The sequence below is a fragment of the Hippocampus comes genome, unplaced genomic scaffold, assembly GCF_001891065.2.
Source record: "Hippocampus comes isolate QL1 unplaced genomic scaffold, H_comes_QL1_v1.1 scaffold27, whole genome shotgun sequence".
Taxonomy (NCBI): domain Eukaryota; kingdom Metazoa; phylum Chordata; class Actinopteri; order Syngnathiformes; family Syngnathidae; genus Hippocampus; species Hippocampus comes.
In genome coordinates, this window is record NW_017805145.1 from 685,459 (window position 1) to 700,662 (window position 15,204).

General features: G+C 44.1%; 1 protein-coding gene across 1 annotated transcript in view; it reads left to right on the forward strand.

Annotated features, from left to right (window-relative positions):
- The window catches only part of vwa8 (von Willebrand factor A domain containing 8), a 61,655-nt gene that overhangs the window by 35,193 nt on the left and 11,258 nt on the right, over window positions 1–15,204 (forward strand). Inside the window, exons 30-39 of the mRNA XM_019867712.1 lie at window positions 755–874; window positions 999–1,063; window positions 1,178–1,303; window positions 1,816–1,928; window positions 2,491–2,642; window positions 2,723–2,927; window positions 3,001–3,082; window positions 3,635–3,839; window positions 8,114–8,222; window positions 12,861–13,017. Of these exons, the coding sequence (XP_019723271.1) occupies window positions 755–874; window positions 999–1,063; window positions 1,178–1,303; window positions 1,816–1,928; window positions 2,491–2,642; window positions 2,723–2,927; window positions 3,001–3,082; window positions 3,635–3,839; window positions 8,114–8,222; window positions 12,861–13,017 (1,334 nt within the window). The remainder of the gene's footprint in view (window positions 1–754; window positions 875–998; window positions 1,064–1,177; window positions 1,304–1,815; window positions 1,929–2,490; window positions 2,643–2,722; window positions 2,928–3,000; window positions 3,083–3,634; window positions 3,840–8,113; window positions 8,223–12,860; window positions 13,018–15,204) is intronic.

Sequence of the window (15,204 nt, forward strand, 5' to 3'; positions counted from 1 at the left end):
ACACATCCACACGCATGCGCGCACACACACACACACACACACACACACACGCATAGACACACACACACATTGCTTGTAAGTATAAAATATATCGAAAATTACCTTTAAGAGGTGGGATCTGTTGGGTTGGGGTGGTGTGTGATGTGAGCAAGTCTGTGTGTGTGTGTGTGTGTGTGTGTGCGTGCGTGTGCGCGTGGTGCGTGCGTGCGTGTGTGTATGGAGTGTTGTTGCCGAAATATGTTAATGGCAGTGTCTAAATCTAGCGATTAATCGACAACTAACTGATGGTCAATGTCGTAACCCGGCTCACTGGCCATGAAAAAAGAACAGGAGGACTCCTCTTCCCAAAATAATCCAAATAGTTTAATGCAACTGAAAGTATGAGAAACAGAGAATAACTGCAGGCCAGCAGAAGACAGCATCTACACTTTAGAGGGAGTGGAGCAGCGGGCCCATGGACTCCGCATCTCATTGATTTTACCTGGGCAATCCAAGCACCTCAGAGAGGTGTTTGGTTTCTTTTTTTTAATCACGAAACAATACCCAATAAACATGAAAAAATAAAATGTTGTTCAATTAATTGATGGGGTGATCGATCGAATAATTATTTCTAAAAATAATTGACAGTAACAGCCCAGTATACACATTTAAATCCTTTGCAGTGTCCAAATATTTTTTGTCGATTTACGTCGCATTTAATTACCATTTCTGGAGCGATAGTGTATCTAATTCTTCTTTCCCTCTGTTGAATCAGAGTAACACAGTGCTACACGTAGACATGGCCACAGGGGCAGTGCGGAGACTCATGTTGTCATCGAACAGCGAGCAGCCCCCCAGCAAGGCTTCCAATTGGTGGAGCAGTAAAGAACCGCAGGTCAGTGCTAAGTCTCAAATCATTTTCATTACCTACACCTAATGTTTGACTAAGTGTATCCCCTGATGCTGAGTGCATCATTTTCAGACATTTGAAGTTTCACAAGTATTTGTTCGTTTCATAGGGAGAGTATAAAATGTGCCGCGACTTCGCCCGCAATAACTGGCTGCTCTTCTACAAGGAAGATGGGTTAGATGATGCTCTTTGCCACGCAACACATTCTAATCTGCTGTACTGTTTTGTTTTTTTTGTTTGTTTGTTTGTTTTTGTTATAATGAGCTTGGTGTTTGTTTGCCATTACAGCAACCAGCTGGAGGTGCTGGATGTGCTGGAGGGCCAAGTTCACACGATTTCCCTGCCCATCAACCTCAAGTCTGTCTTCCTAGTGGCAGAGGACCGCTGGCTGCTGTTGGAGAGCAACACCGGCAAGTATGTGACTACTTTTCAATTTCCCCTTTTTTGGAGTGTGTGTGCGGATAAAGTCGCATTGGATTGGTTCTTACGGGTACCCTTTGGTATTCTTTGGAATGTATGCTAAATTTACAAAGGACAAACTGGAGTTTCCTGATTACCGTAATTCGAGTCATTTAGGAAGTTGTTCTGAAATTTCTAAGAGGTCTAGTATTGTCACTTTCACAAAATATAGCCATTTGACTGTATGAAGTTTGGGTTTATAAACTTAGATTATATTTTGTTGTTCATCATTCATTCCCTTTCCCATTCATTCCAGCAAATCCCCATACAACTACAAAAAAGATTATTTTAATGTTCTTTCTTATTTTTTTAACATAGTCGCTTTGCTGTATATCATTCTATTGTGGGTGAGAATGGAATATGGAATGAATGGGGCTCACTATCCAGCATTTATCTCCCAAAATACACATTTATATGAAGAAAAGCCATTTCAATGTCAGTCTCACTCTGCAAACAACCTGAAATAGGAAGTTCCTGCTGACCAAGCCCATACACATGGGGGCAGAGGACTCAGGCGTGTGTCAGCTGCACACCATCAGCGAGGACGCCATCACTTCAGGCCATGCGGCCGCTAGCGCAGGTAGGTATTTTAACACATCTGTTCTGCTGGAATGAAATGAAAAAAAGCTTACTGAGGCTGTTATCGCTCCATCCACAATGCACTCTGCCTCGCTCATCTGTCCACAACACAATTGTTGAGGATGTGTGTGGCTGCTGCTTCCCACTCTTACCGGGAACAAAATGTCAAACAGCGTGTATGCGTTGTCGATGGTCATGAGTCTCTTCAATGTTGCAAGCTCCCTTTAAGGTGTTGCTGCGGTTTTTGGGGCACTGAATATTTCATCATCACTCTCTTTCACTAGACTGGAATAGAAATTTACAGGTGCCGTAAGTTGGTGTACTCCATGCAACATAGACGTGGAACAGTTCTAAAACAAAAAATGCAAATCCTGCTTTTAAAAAAAAATGCACAGCCTACCATTCCTTTTCCTTCACCGGGCTGGAATAAAAGGTTACAGTTGCTACGAAATAGTGGACTCCATACAATACTGATTTGAAACTTATCTCAAAAGAAATAACTTTAACGCAGTAAGCTCAAAGTGGCATTCCTCGCTGATATTTCCCATTTTCTGCTCCGTCAGATAATGTGTCTGTACCGCAAATGCTGTCATGTGATCAGCTTCCCAACGAGAATCTCAGCTCCGCCCTCAGCCAAAAAATTGTCTCCCCGAATCGTATCATGGCTGACACAAGCACCTTTGCGCGAGTCATCGTGGGCTTCCCAGACCTCATGGTAACCGTGAAAACACATGAAAAATATCTCAATTAATCTCGATGAGCATCTTTTAATGTGATGTTTCATGCATGGTCCAGTCTCCCAATGAGGTGTACAGCTTTAAGAGGGCTGTCGACCTATCAGAGGTGAAGGGCAGCAACGGTGGCGCCCACACGTTCCTCCGAGGTGGCCCACGGACTGCTGCGGTCAAACAGAGCAATTGTGTGAGTCTACTGTCAGCCAATCAGGTGGTCCGGGCCCTTCCACCGAGCAAAGTGCCCCTGAAGGAGATCTACCCGAAAGGTTATTAGCATTTACACTTTTTGTATGACAGTGTCTGACACTCCAATGGAATGACTTCCTGTTTTGCCTTCAGATGTCACCCCTCCGATGACAGCAGCCTACCTGGAAGTGACTGATCTCAACTCTAAAAAAGTCAAATATATTCCTGTCCCAAGGTAAGTAAGACAGATAACTGTTGAATGTTCTGCTACCATCTTGTAGTGAGAGATGGAGTACTTAGTTGTGCTAATATATTCGCTCAATATATAGGGCATGTTTTCTTTCTTTCATTCTGTGAGCCAATTCATTTGATTTGAAACCATGTGATATTTCTTTCTTCTCATATTAGTCGCAAGCGTATAAAAGGTTTGGCAAATGGACCAGTGAAATGGGATTACTATGTGAGTGCTATCCCGAGTGTTTTGGAATTTGGAATTTTCTGTTTTTTTTTTAAACAATTTTTGGTTACCTGGTAAATAAAAATAATTTTACATTATTATATTTGCAAGACGTAATAGCATTATCAAGTATCGGTGCTTGGTATTGGTGTGTACTCAAATGTAAATACGTGTGCTTCCCGGTATACAGTACTCAGTTTGTAATCAGTGCCTCCTTATCCCATTTAAAAAATAAATAAATAAAATTATTTATTTATATTAATGACCTCAGTCCGAAGTGTATACTATATGAACAAAATTCCAACTTCTCTTTACTGTCATGGGTGGCAGGTCAATGTCTGTGTCACCCTACACTAATTGGCTGTCCAAGATGTCAGAGACGGATGTCCTTATGGCTCCACTCAACACCGGCGGCGTGGTCACAGTGGACATGGGTGGTTACGTGCGACTCTGGGAAACGGGATTGGACACGCTGCAGCGATCGCTGATGGAGTGGAGGAATATGATTGGCTCTGAGGACGGTAGGCCTGTGCAGGTAAATACAGTGGTACCTTCACTTTTTGACATTTTAGAGTTTCAAGGGTAGTTTGGTCGATCATTTATTTATTTAGCTTTGGGTTTGAGCCGAAATGTTAGTCATGAACGAGTCTCATTTATGGGCACATAGAATATAATATGAATAAGTTTTATTTTTTGGTCTATCATTGCAGAAAATAGAGTCAAGTACTTTGTGTTATGTAAAATCAGTGTCTTAGAACATTTCAATATTATGACAATTTTCTTTTGGAAACTCTCAAATCAGTTAATTAACGCAGAATATCTGCAAATGTTTCCTGAGCCTTTAAACAGTTGCTCAGTCGTATTTAAAATCAGGGGAGAAGGCTTCTGACTTGAGAGATGTACAGAAGACGGTCATCAACACCCTTCACAAGGAGGCTAAGTCACAAAATGTCACTGCTAAAAAAGCTGGCTGTTCACACACTAGTGTAGTTAAATATGTTAACATAAAATTGAGTGGTGTGATAAGGTGATAATCGCAGCCTTTAGAGTATTGTCAAGCGAAATCCATACAACAATTTGGGGAGCCTCCCAAGGAGTGTACTGAGGCTTGAATCGCTACATAAAGAGCCACCGCACACAGACAAATGCTAGATATGGGCTACAAATGTTGCATTCCTCTTGTCAAGCGAAGTCAGAAGTGGCTCAACTGGATTGAGGAGACTAAGAAATTGAATTAGTTTTAATTTGTTATTTTATAAACGTTCTTATTGTTTTGATTCAAGTAATATAGTCACGACCTGAATTTGCACATTACTATTTGAAAAGTATGCTGATTAAAACAAATCAGAAATCGCTCTGAGTTAAGTATTTTTAATACATACTCTTATTCAAGTAATTATTTAGAGAACTTATTTATTGATTATTATTATTGTTAACATTTATACATTTATAATCTTATGTGGGCAACATACAGTATTTGGCAACTCCCCACCACTGGGGACTACTGTCATCACAGCAGGTACCCTGCATTGTCACTTTATACCACTGGGTGGCAGTGCTATTTTGTGAATGAGCTCACAAAATTGAGCTCTGAGAGGAGATTCTCAGAAGGTATCCACTGGAAACATTCCTGATGTGGATTGCTCCCTGCCCACCCCGAAATGTATGCGCTGTTGGGCTTGCTGGCGTTAATGAATGGACGGGCTTTGTAGTGATGATGCAAGAGCTATGACCCTTGCTATATTGATCTGTAGACTGAGGCGGCATTGTGTTGGCGCCCACATTGCAGAGCACAGACAGACGCATTCTTCAGATAATGTCGACGTCCACATGCACGCAACCGTGTCTGAACATCTGAACACAGATAGGCATTATTGTTTCTTGCATATTTTATCCCGCAGTGGTTATATTTAGTGATTAGAGTTGACTTTAGTGTCTTTGTGCAGGAGACTCAGGTATACTGTACAGCCTCTGTAATGCACTTAGCATCTAACCAGAAGTGCAAATGTGTTCATATTGACGATTATGTATGCACATAACTATTTCACATATCAACAGATTGAGTGAGGATCAGGTGGCAACAGGCAAGGAAATGTAACAAGTTGCCATCATGGCATAATGCATTTGAACACTTATGTGCAATTCAGTGGTGGCCACCTAAATGGGCTGCTGTAGAAGTGAAAATAGAAAGTATAATCTAAGATAAGGACCAAAATTTGATTCCTAAACAAGTAGAAATCAAAATAGCGAGTCATCAAGAACAAAGCCAAACACCTGAAAAGATAACATTTGGGCGCATACGTACACATTCCTCAATAGTCACTTCTTCTTCGATGGAGGCACACCTCGTCTACTGCAGACAAGACAGCCGCTGTGCTTGCTGTTGGCTCCGGAGAAACAACATTAACTCTACTGTATGTGAATAACAGAGACGCTCTATGTACTTCTCACCACACCGTTTACATCCCTCACCTCAATACCAGACTACCTGCTTACACGTCACACTCTGCTCTGAAATATGTTTCATTTTTGTGGAGATGCTTAACACTCAGACCAGACTGCAAAAACATTTGGAATTTGAGCAGTTCTTGAGGGGATGCCGGTGCTGAATGCCGTTATTGGCAAATTTTGCCAAGTAAATAATGGTAATTGGGTAATCAAAATAATTTGTTTCAGGGCCATACCATCACCATCATTAAATGTTTATTAACTCTACAGACACAGTTAAAACAGAAATGTAACAACATTTAATGTTGTTACATTTAATGAGGCATAGGGTATGATCAGCCATTCTTCTCATTCATTAGCCGAGATGTAAATCCAATCATAATGTGCCATTTTACCGGTGGAGAGGAGCAGATGGTTGTGGCGGACAAAGTCATGCGTGCCATGCGGTGGCGTCACTGTCCCAGTGACGCACACGTTCTCTAAACTCAAATGGATAGCGTTAGTCACCCCTTTCCCATAAGCCCCTTGGCGCCCTATGCTCACATTACGAAGCAGGGACCCCCTAAAATGGACGAACCCGACTCGATTCCTGACAGGAGGGGCAGGTGGATGGAGGCCAGTCTGATGACCTGGCAGTTAACTGTGCATGTGTGTGTGTGTGTGTCAGGTGATCATAATCGCGTTCATAACCACGGCCTCGAGCCAACTGCAAAGCATTCCTGTGCGTGAGGGCAGGCATGTGTGCAGCAAAGCTCATGTTCATGCATCACTCACATACTGTACATGGATATGACAGCAGACAGATCATATGATGGAGACGAGGCCCATCTATGATACTTGCTGAGGGGGGGGGGCGTTTCCCCCCTCTAAGTACTCAAAACAAAAACAAAAAACACAGTCAGGCGACAACCACTTTTTTAGATCGATCATTAAAATTGAGTGTTTTTCTTTCTTCAGTCTCACATTCAACAAATTCTTTCATTTTCCAAGTCCATCCTGTTGTGCTCATCACGCAAAAGTTATATAATTTGAAAACTAGTGAAATTTGTCAGGAAAAGTGTGATTAGATTTTTCTTTTTTTTCTGTCAAACTGGAAAAAGATTAATGCAACATTGTGGCGTTATGGGAGTATACCTGTCTACCTGGCTGCTGCGTGCACTGTGGTGAAAGCAGCAATAAATCGATCAGATGTTATTTTTGTGTTTTTGTTGTTGTCATTAAACTGTCATACTCCCAAAAAAACCTTAAGAATCAGAGCACGAGGTTAATTGTAACACTGTACCATTCCAATCATGAATCACACTTGATATTCAGTATAAAATACAATTGTGAGTAGGACTGCGTGACTCCCAATACGAAAATGCAGTCCATTCAAATTAATTCGAACATTTATAAGTAGGCCTGCCTCTGGGAATGGATATTTAAAAGTGTGATAGTTACATTGAGTAATAAAAGTCAATGAGACATGCCTATATGTATAATCTCCTCTACATACCGACTGGGTCAGATAATCTGTGCTAAATATAGCGGGCCCTAAGACTCGTTAAAGGCGCGGCATTTTGAAACAGATAGTACGTGCCTGCTATGTCATGATAAGTCGCACATTGTGACAAGCCCAGCAAAAACAGTCAAGATCATAACTCACATGGTGCCTTTATGTTAGGGAAGTCCACAATACCGGGAGTAGGGACATGGTGTGAAGTTTCATACCCAATGATTACAGATGGTAATTTCATGATGTTGTTGTGTTAGCGTGTGTCTCTGTGTGAAAGGGCCCCAGTTGTGACAATGTTTCACCTTTAGTGAGTGCTGTGTAACAGTAAAAGTGATGTACCTAGTGGTGTTGATATGGCTGTGGTACTGAAATATGCGGACAGCAGTTCGGCATTCATCAATTCACCTGCTCGCTGATTATTTTAAGAACCTATCCTCTGTTATTCACCGAAAAAAAAGCTAATTATTTTGCTGTTTGTGTTTTCCGGCCAAAGTAATAAATGTATTACTTTGGTGCCAGTTTTTGGCGTTTTGGTGTCAAGTAACTATGTTGAAATGAGTTGAGGTGTTTCATTGAGCCAAAAATAGTGGTTTGCCACAATGCTGTGACATCCATGACCAAATATAAACATTTCTTGAAGGGGGCATCAATTAATCTGGAATTTTCGCTGTTCGCGGCATGTCTTGGTCCTGATCACTCCACCTCTGTGGAAGTGTGTTTTATGTGGAACATATTCACATTTTGTTTGTTTATATGCTTCATAAAATCAACGATGTGCCCAGCGTAAGGCATTGTGGTGGTTTCCAACCCTAATTTTTAATCTTTGTAAAAAAAAAAAATAAAAATACCTATTTTCTTTCTTCCAGATTACCGTCCAAAGGGACAGTGGCTTGGATGTCTCTGCCCCAAAACACGGCAAGGTGGATGCAAACAATGCACCACATGTGGGCGGAAACCAGTGGGCAGGTGGCACAGGTGACCTAGCCGAGGCTCTCTCTCTCTCTCTCTCTCTCTCTCTCTCTCTCTCTCTCTCTCTCTCTCTCTCTCTCTCTCTCTCTCTCTCTCTCTCTCTCTCTCTCTCTCTCTCTCTCTCTCTCTCTCTCTCTCTCTCTCTCTCTCTCTCTCTCTCTCTCTCTCTCTCTCTCTCTCTCTCTCTCTCTCTCTCTCTCTCTCTCTCTCTCTCTCTCTCTCTCTCTCTCTCTCTCTCTCTCTCTCTCTCTCTCTCTCTCTCTCTCTCTCTCTCTCTCTCTCTCTCTCTCTCTCTCTCTCTCTCTCTCTCTCTCTCTCTCTCTCTCTCTCTCTCTCTCTCTCTCTCTCTCTCTCTCTCTCTCTCTCTCTCTCTCTCTCTCTCTCTCTCTCTCTCTCTCTCTCTCTCTCTCTCTCTCTCTCTCTCTCTCTCTCTCTCTCTCTCTCTCTCTCTCTCTCTCTCTCTCTCTCTCTCTCTCTCTCTCTCTCTCTCTCTCTCTCTCTCTCTCTCTCTCTCTCTCTCTCTCTCTCTCTCTCTCTCTCTCTCTCTCTCTCTCTCTCTCTCTCTCTCTCTCTCTCTCTCTCTCTCTCTCTCTCTCTCTCTCTCTCTCTCTCTCTCTCTCTCTCTCTCTCTCTCTCTCTCTCTCTCTCTCTCTCTCTCTCTCTCTCTCTCTCTCTCTCTCTCTCTCTCTCTCTCTCTCTCTCTCTCTCTCTCTCTCTCTCTCTCTCTCTCTCTCTCTCTCTCTCTCTCTCTCTCTCTCTCTCTCTCTCTCTCTCTCTCTCTCTCTCTCTCTCTCTCTCTCTCTCTCTCTCTCTCTCTCTCTCTCTCTCTCTCTCTCTCTCTCTCTCTCTCTCTCTCTCTCTCTCTCTCTCTCTCTCTCTCTCTCTCTCTCTCTCTCTCTCTCTCTCTCTCTCTCTCTCTCTCTCTCTCTCTCTCTCTCTCTCTCTCTCTCTCTCTCTCTCTCTCTCTCTCTCTCTCTCTCTCTCTCTCTCTCTCTCTCTCTCTCTCTCTCTCTCTCTCTCTCTCTCTCTCTCTCTCTCTCTCTCTCTCTCTCTCTCTCTCTCTCTCTCTCTCTCTCTCTCTCTCTCTCTCTCTCTCTCTCTCTCTCTCTCTCTCTCTCTCTCTCTCTCTCTCTCTCTCTCTCTCTCTCTCTCTCTCTCTCTCTCTCTCTCTCTCTCTCTCTCTCTCTCTCTCTCTCTCTCTCTCTCTCTCTCTCTCTCTCTCTCTCTCTCTCTCTCTCTCTCTCTCTCTCTCTCTCTCTCTCTCTCTCTCTCTCTCTCTCTCTCTCTCTCTCTCTCTCTCTCTCTCTCTCTCTCTCTCTCTCTCTCTCTCTCTCTCTCTCTCTCTCTCTCTCTCTCTCTCTCTCTCTCTCTCTCTCTCTCTCTCTCTCTCTCTCTCTCTCTCTCTCTCTCTCTCTCTCTCTCTCTCTCTCTCTCTCTCTCTCTCTCTCTCTCTCTCTCTCTCTCTCTCTCTCTCTCTCTCTCTCTCTCTCTCTCTCTCTCTCTCTCTCTCTCTCTCTCTCTCTCTCTCTCTCTCTCTCTCTCTCTCTCTCTCTCTCTCTCTCTCTCTCTCTCTCTCTCTCTCTCTCTCTCTCTCTCTCTCTCTCTCTCTCTCTCTCTCTCTCTCTCTCTCTCTCTCTCTCTCTCTCTCTCTCTCTCTCTCTCTCTCTCTCTCTCTCTCTCTCTCTCTCTCTCTCTCTCTCTCTCTCTCTCTCTCTCTCTCTCTCTCTCTCTCTCTCTCTCTCTCTCTCTCTCTCTCTCTCTCTCTCTCTCTCTCTCTCTCTCTCTCTCTCTCTCTCTCTCTCTCTCTCTCTCTCTCTCTCTCTCTCTCTCTCTCTCTCTCTCTCTCTCTCTCTCTCTCTCTCTCTCTCTCTCTCTCTCTCTCTCTCTCTCTCTCTCTCTCTCTCTCTCTCTCTCTCTCTCTCTCTCTCTCTCTCTCTCTCTCTCTCTCTCTCTCTCTCTCTCTCTCTCTCTCTCTCTCTCTCTCTCTCTCTCTCTCTCTCTCTCTCTCTCTCTCTCTCTCTCTCTCTCTCTCTCTCTCTCTCTCTCTCTCTCTCTCTCTCTCTCTCTCTCTCTCTCTCTCTCTCTCTCTCTCTCTCTCTCTCTCTCTCTCTCTCTCTCTCTCTCTCTCTCTCTCTCTCTCTCTCTCTCTCTCTCTCTCTCTCTCTCTCTCTCTCTCTCTCTCTCTCTCTCTCTCTCTCTCTCTCTCTCTCTCTCTCTCTCTCTCTCTCTCTCTCTCTCTCTCTCTCTCTCTCTCTCTCTCTCTCTCTCTCTCTCTCTCTCTCTCTCTCTCTCTCTCTCTCTCTCTCTCTCTCTCTCTCTCTCTCTCTCTCTCTCTCTCTCTCTCTCTCTCTCTCTCTCTCTCTCTCTCTCTCTCTCTCTCTCTCTCTCTCTCTCTCTCTCTCTCTCTCTCTCTCTCTCTCTCTCTCTCTCTCTCTCTCTCTCTCTCTCTCTCTCTCTCTCTCTCTCTCTCTCTCTCTCTCTCTCTCTCTCTCTCTCTCTCTCTCTCTCTCTCTCTCTCTCTCTCTCTCTCTCTCTCTCTCTCTCTCTCTCTCTCTCTCTCTCTCTCTCTCTCTCTCTCTCTCTCTCTCTCTCTCTCTCTCTCTCTCTCTCTCTCTCTCTCTCTCTCTCTCTCTCTCTCTCTCTCTCTCTCTCTCTCTCTCTCTCTCTCTCTCTCTCTCTCTCTCTCTCTCTCTCTCTCTCTCTCTCTCTCTCTCTCTCTCTCTCTCTCTCTCTCTCTCTCTCTCTCTCTCTCTCTCTCTCTCTCTCTCTCTCTCTCTCTCTCTCTCTCTCTCTCTCTCTCTCTCTCTCTCTCTCTCTCTCTCTCTCTCTCTCTCTCTCTCTCTCTCTCTCTCTCTCTCTCTCTCTCTCTCTCTCTCTCTCTCTCTCTCTCTCTCTCTCTCTCTCTCTCTCTCTCTCTCTCTCTCTCTCTCTCTCTCTCTCTCTCTCTCTCTCTCTCTCTCTCTCTCTCTCTCTCTCTCTCTCTCTCTCTCTCTCTCTCTCTCTCTCTCTCTCTCTCTCTCTCTCTCTCTCTCTCTCTCTCTCTCTCTCTCTCTCTCTCTCTCTCTCTCTCTCTCTCTCTCTCTCTCTCTCTCTCTCTCTCTCTCTCTCTCTCTCTCTCTCTCTCTCTCTCTCTCTCTCTCTCTCTCTCTCTCTCTCTCTCTCTCTCTCTCTCTCTCTCTCTCTCTCTCTCTCTCTCTCTCTCTCTCTCTCTCTCTCTCTCTCTCTCTCTCTCTCTCTCTCTCTCTCTCTCTCTCTCTCTCTCTCTCTCTCTCTCTCTCTCTCTCTCTCTCTCTCTCTCTCTCTCTCTCTCTCTCTCTCTCTCTCTCTCTCTCTCTCTCTCTCTCTCTCTCTCTCTCTCTCTCTCTCTCTCTCTCTCTCTCTCTCTCTCTCTCTCTCTCTCTCTCTCTCTCTCTCTCTCTCTCTCTCTCTCTCTCTCTCTCTCTCTCTCTCTCTCTCTCTCTCTCTCTCTCTCTCTCTCTCTCTCTCTCTCTCTCTCTCTCTCTCTCTCTCTCTCTCTCTCTCTCTCTCTCTCTCTCTCTCTCTCTCTCTCTCTCTCTCTCTCTCTCTCTCTCTCTCTCTCTCTCTCTCTCTCTCTCTCTCTCTCTCTCTCTCTCTCTCTCTCTCTCTCTCTCTCTCTCTCTCTCTCTCTCTCTCTCTCTCTCTCTCTCTCTCTCTCTCTCTCTCTCTCTCTCTCTCTCTCTCTCTCTCTCTCTCTCTCTCTCTCTCTCTCTCTCTCTCTCTCTCTCTCTCTCTCTCTCTCTCTCTCTCTCTCTCTCTCTCTCTCTCTCTCTCTCTCTCTCTCTCTCTCTCTCTCTCTCTCTCTCTCTCTCTCTCTCTCTCTCTCTCTCTCTCTCTCTCTCTCTCTCTCTCTCTCTCTCTCTCTCTCTCTCTCTCTCTCTCTCTCTCTCTCTCTCTCTCTCTCTCTCTCTCTCTCTCTCTCTCTCTCTCTCTCTCTCTCTCTCTCTCTCTCTCTCTCTCTCTCTCTCTCTCTCTCTCTCTCTCTCTCTCTCTCTCTCTCTCTCTCTCTCTCTCTCTCTCTCTCTCTCTCTCTCTCTCTCTCTCTCTCTCTCTCTCTCTCTCTCTCTCTCTCTCTCTCTCTCTCTCTCTCTCTCTCTCTCTCTCTCTCTCTCTCTCTCTCTCTCTCTCTCTCTCTCTCTCTCTCTCTCTCTCTCTCTCTCTCTCTCTCTCTCTCTCTCTCTCTCTCTCTCTCTCTCTCTCTCTCTCTCACACACACACACTGTATTGATGTTATAACATCAAATTCATTTTACAGCATTATGTTCAATATATAATGACAAATACAAATGATCATACACTATTATTAAAAATAATGCATCAATCAATCAGGTTTACATTTTCTACAATGCATCACTTTTCATCTTGAGCACTGCAGGTGATCTAGAGCCTATTGCAGCTGACTTTGGCAAGGATAGGCAAGTCACACCCTGGACTGCTCGGCAGTCTTTCTCAAGGCACTTATAGACAAACATTCACTCACCCTCAAATTCACATCAATGGGCAATTTAGAGTCTTCACTTACTCTACCATGCATGTTTTTAGAGTTTGGGAGGCAGTCAAAGTACTCTGAGAAAACACAAAATAAAAGTCTTGACCTTATGTTCTTTTGTGATGTTTTCTCTGTAGGAGGTCGAGACACTGCGGGGCTGGGTGGGAAAGGGGGCCCGTATCGCTTAGATGCGGGACACAAGGTGTTCCAGGTTTCCCAGGCAGAGAAGGACGCCGTCCCAGAGGAGGTCCGCAGAGCGGCGCGAGAGATGGCAGAAAAAGCTTTCAAAGACAGGTTGGTTCTAAATTGATTGGCTGCGGCATGTCATGTTGAAGTCATAGTGCCCCGAGGCAAGAGTCCTCTGCACACGATTGGTGTGCAAAAGTTGACTGGCTGTAGCAGTGTCACGTGTGAGGAGTGACAATGCACACGATTGGTCTGTCTCTCCCCGCCGTTTGCCTGCCTCGTACACACCCACTGACTCCACTTGTCCCTGCCGTGAAGTTAAGTGGATGGGGTCGTGTCACGTGGGCGCAGCCGCTATGCACTCGATTGATCTGTCGCGCTTCACCACTTGCTTTGGCTTGCACAATTACCTCACTGTAGTGTAAAAAAAAAAAAAAAAACAACTGTGGAACAATAGCTGAAGAATGTGTGGATAGATGAATAAGGTCTTCCATACTTGGTCTCATGAATACATGTGCGGATGTGCGTGCAGGTGCACACGTGTGGGCAGCCGAGAGGACACCCTTTTTTCAGAAACTCAACTATGAAGGCTGTCTCTGTTCTCTGTTTTGTTCCCTTTTACTCTCTTTTAGCCCCTCACCCCCTACCCCCATCCCCTGTCCTCCTCCCCTGATTATCGTGACGCACAGTGATTCCCTTCATCCTCTCATGCGTTCCTTTTGTGAATCTCCTCTTCTGTTCTCGCTCTGTTTTTTCCGTTTCCCAACGTTTTCCCCCACTTGCTCTCCATCTTTTTGGAAAAATCATGTCACCACATGCTCTAAAAATTGTTCCCTTCACAAATAGAGTCGATGCAAATTTTGTCTTTCTTATCCATTCATTCGTACATCCACCAAAACGGTCCTTTGTTTACTCAGCTTCAGGTTAAACATCAACCATCTATGATCCTGCCGTTTTAAATTGCCTGCAGTCGTTAAGGCTCGCAAGCAAAAACAGGCTCAGGTATGCCGAAATGGCAGAGTGTATGCACACAAACGCATACACACAGACACAATCCTTTACTCAAGCGGCTGTGTCGACATGCCTGGCAGGTCTGAGCCATCATCCCCTTTTCAAATTAGATCAGCATAAATGGTATATAGTTTTTTTTCTTTTTTTTGAAAATTGGAAGGGCTCCAAAATGTTTTTCCAGCGGCGTTTTTTTAAACTTTCGCATCGAGGGTCATATTTCAAATTGATTCCTGTTTAAGCGAACCTGCAACAAGAGTTGAAAAAATTTCCATGACATACCAGTAGTTGCCATCTACTGTGTAAAGAAACCCTATAACTGGTATTTTTCTTCGATAAAACAATTGTAATCCTCAATTTAAGGCTCTTCAATGATTGGCCAAAATAATCAGCCAAATGGCCAATGTTTGTCAATTGTTTTTACCTTTATGTAATTAACTATTAACAGCAGGGGGTTTCATTATTTATGACACATAAATCTATACCATACCCCCATCTGTATCCTTAAATATATATTTAAAAAATTAATTTGTTGATCAGATCATTGTCTGGACCTGTCATTCAAAACAAAGCAAATTTTAATAAGCAAAGCTTAGATGAGCAAAGCAAGTTGTGTTATTTTATGCCTTATTTAGCGGTCGGGCCCTGGAGTCCTGTAATTATCTCTTGTAATTATCTCTTGTTATTTAATAACTACTGAGCCCATTCGCACTCTGTTGCTAACCAAAAATGCAACACCTACCAAGGCAGGTAAACAGGCTTTCAGATGCAATGTAGAATCTCACTGCATTTTAAATAGAGAGGGCAAAAAAAAAAAAAAAAGTGTTCCAGTCGATCGCTAGCTCCACAATAATGTGATCGACCATGGTCCGGGTAAAGAGGCTCTGTTATTGTTCCTAAACGGACATTCATTTCTTGATTGCTGAACCCATTTGACCTCGGACAGCTATGTTGGTAAGCAAAACAGCAGCACTTACCGACACACGAAAAGAAAATGTTATGTAAATGTGAATTTCAGAGGTGGGCACAGCATCATCCTTCCGTCATTATTTCACTCAGCCCAGTCCGTCAGCGGCGGGGGCAGCCAATCGTGTCGAGAACGTACTTACTATGTCACATGCACATGCACACCTGCCACCCCACCCCAAAAAAAAGCACACAACAGACGCATGAACACAGCGTGGTAATTGGTGAAATAAAAACAATATGGGACAATGTCATTGCGGTCTATGGGACCAAAAGTTATATCACGCTGTTTTGTGTTTTAGCTCAAGTCTGCTTGTGCTG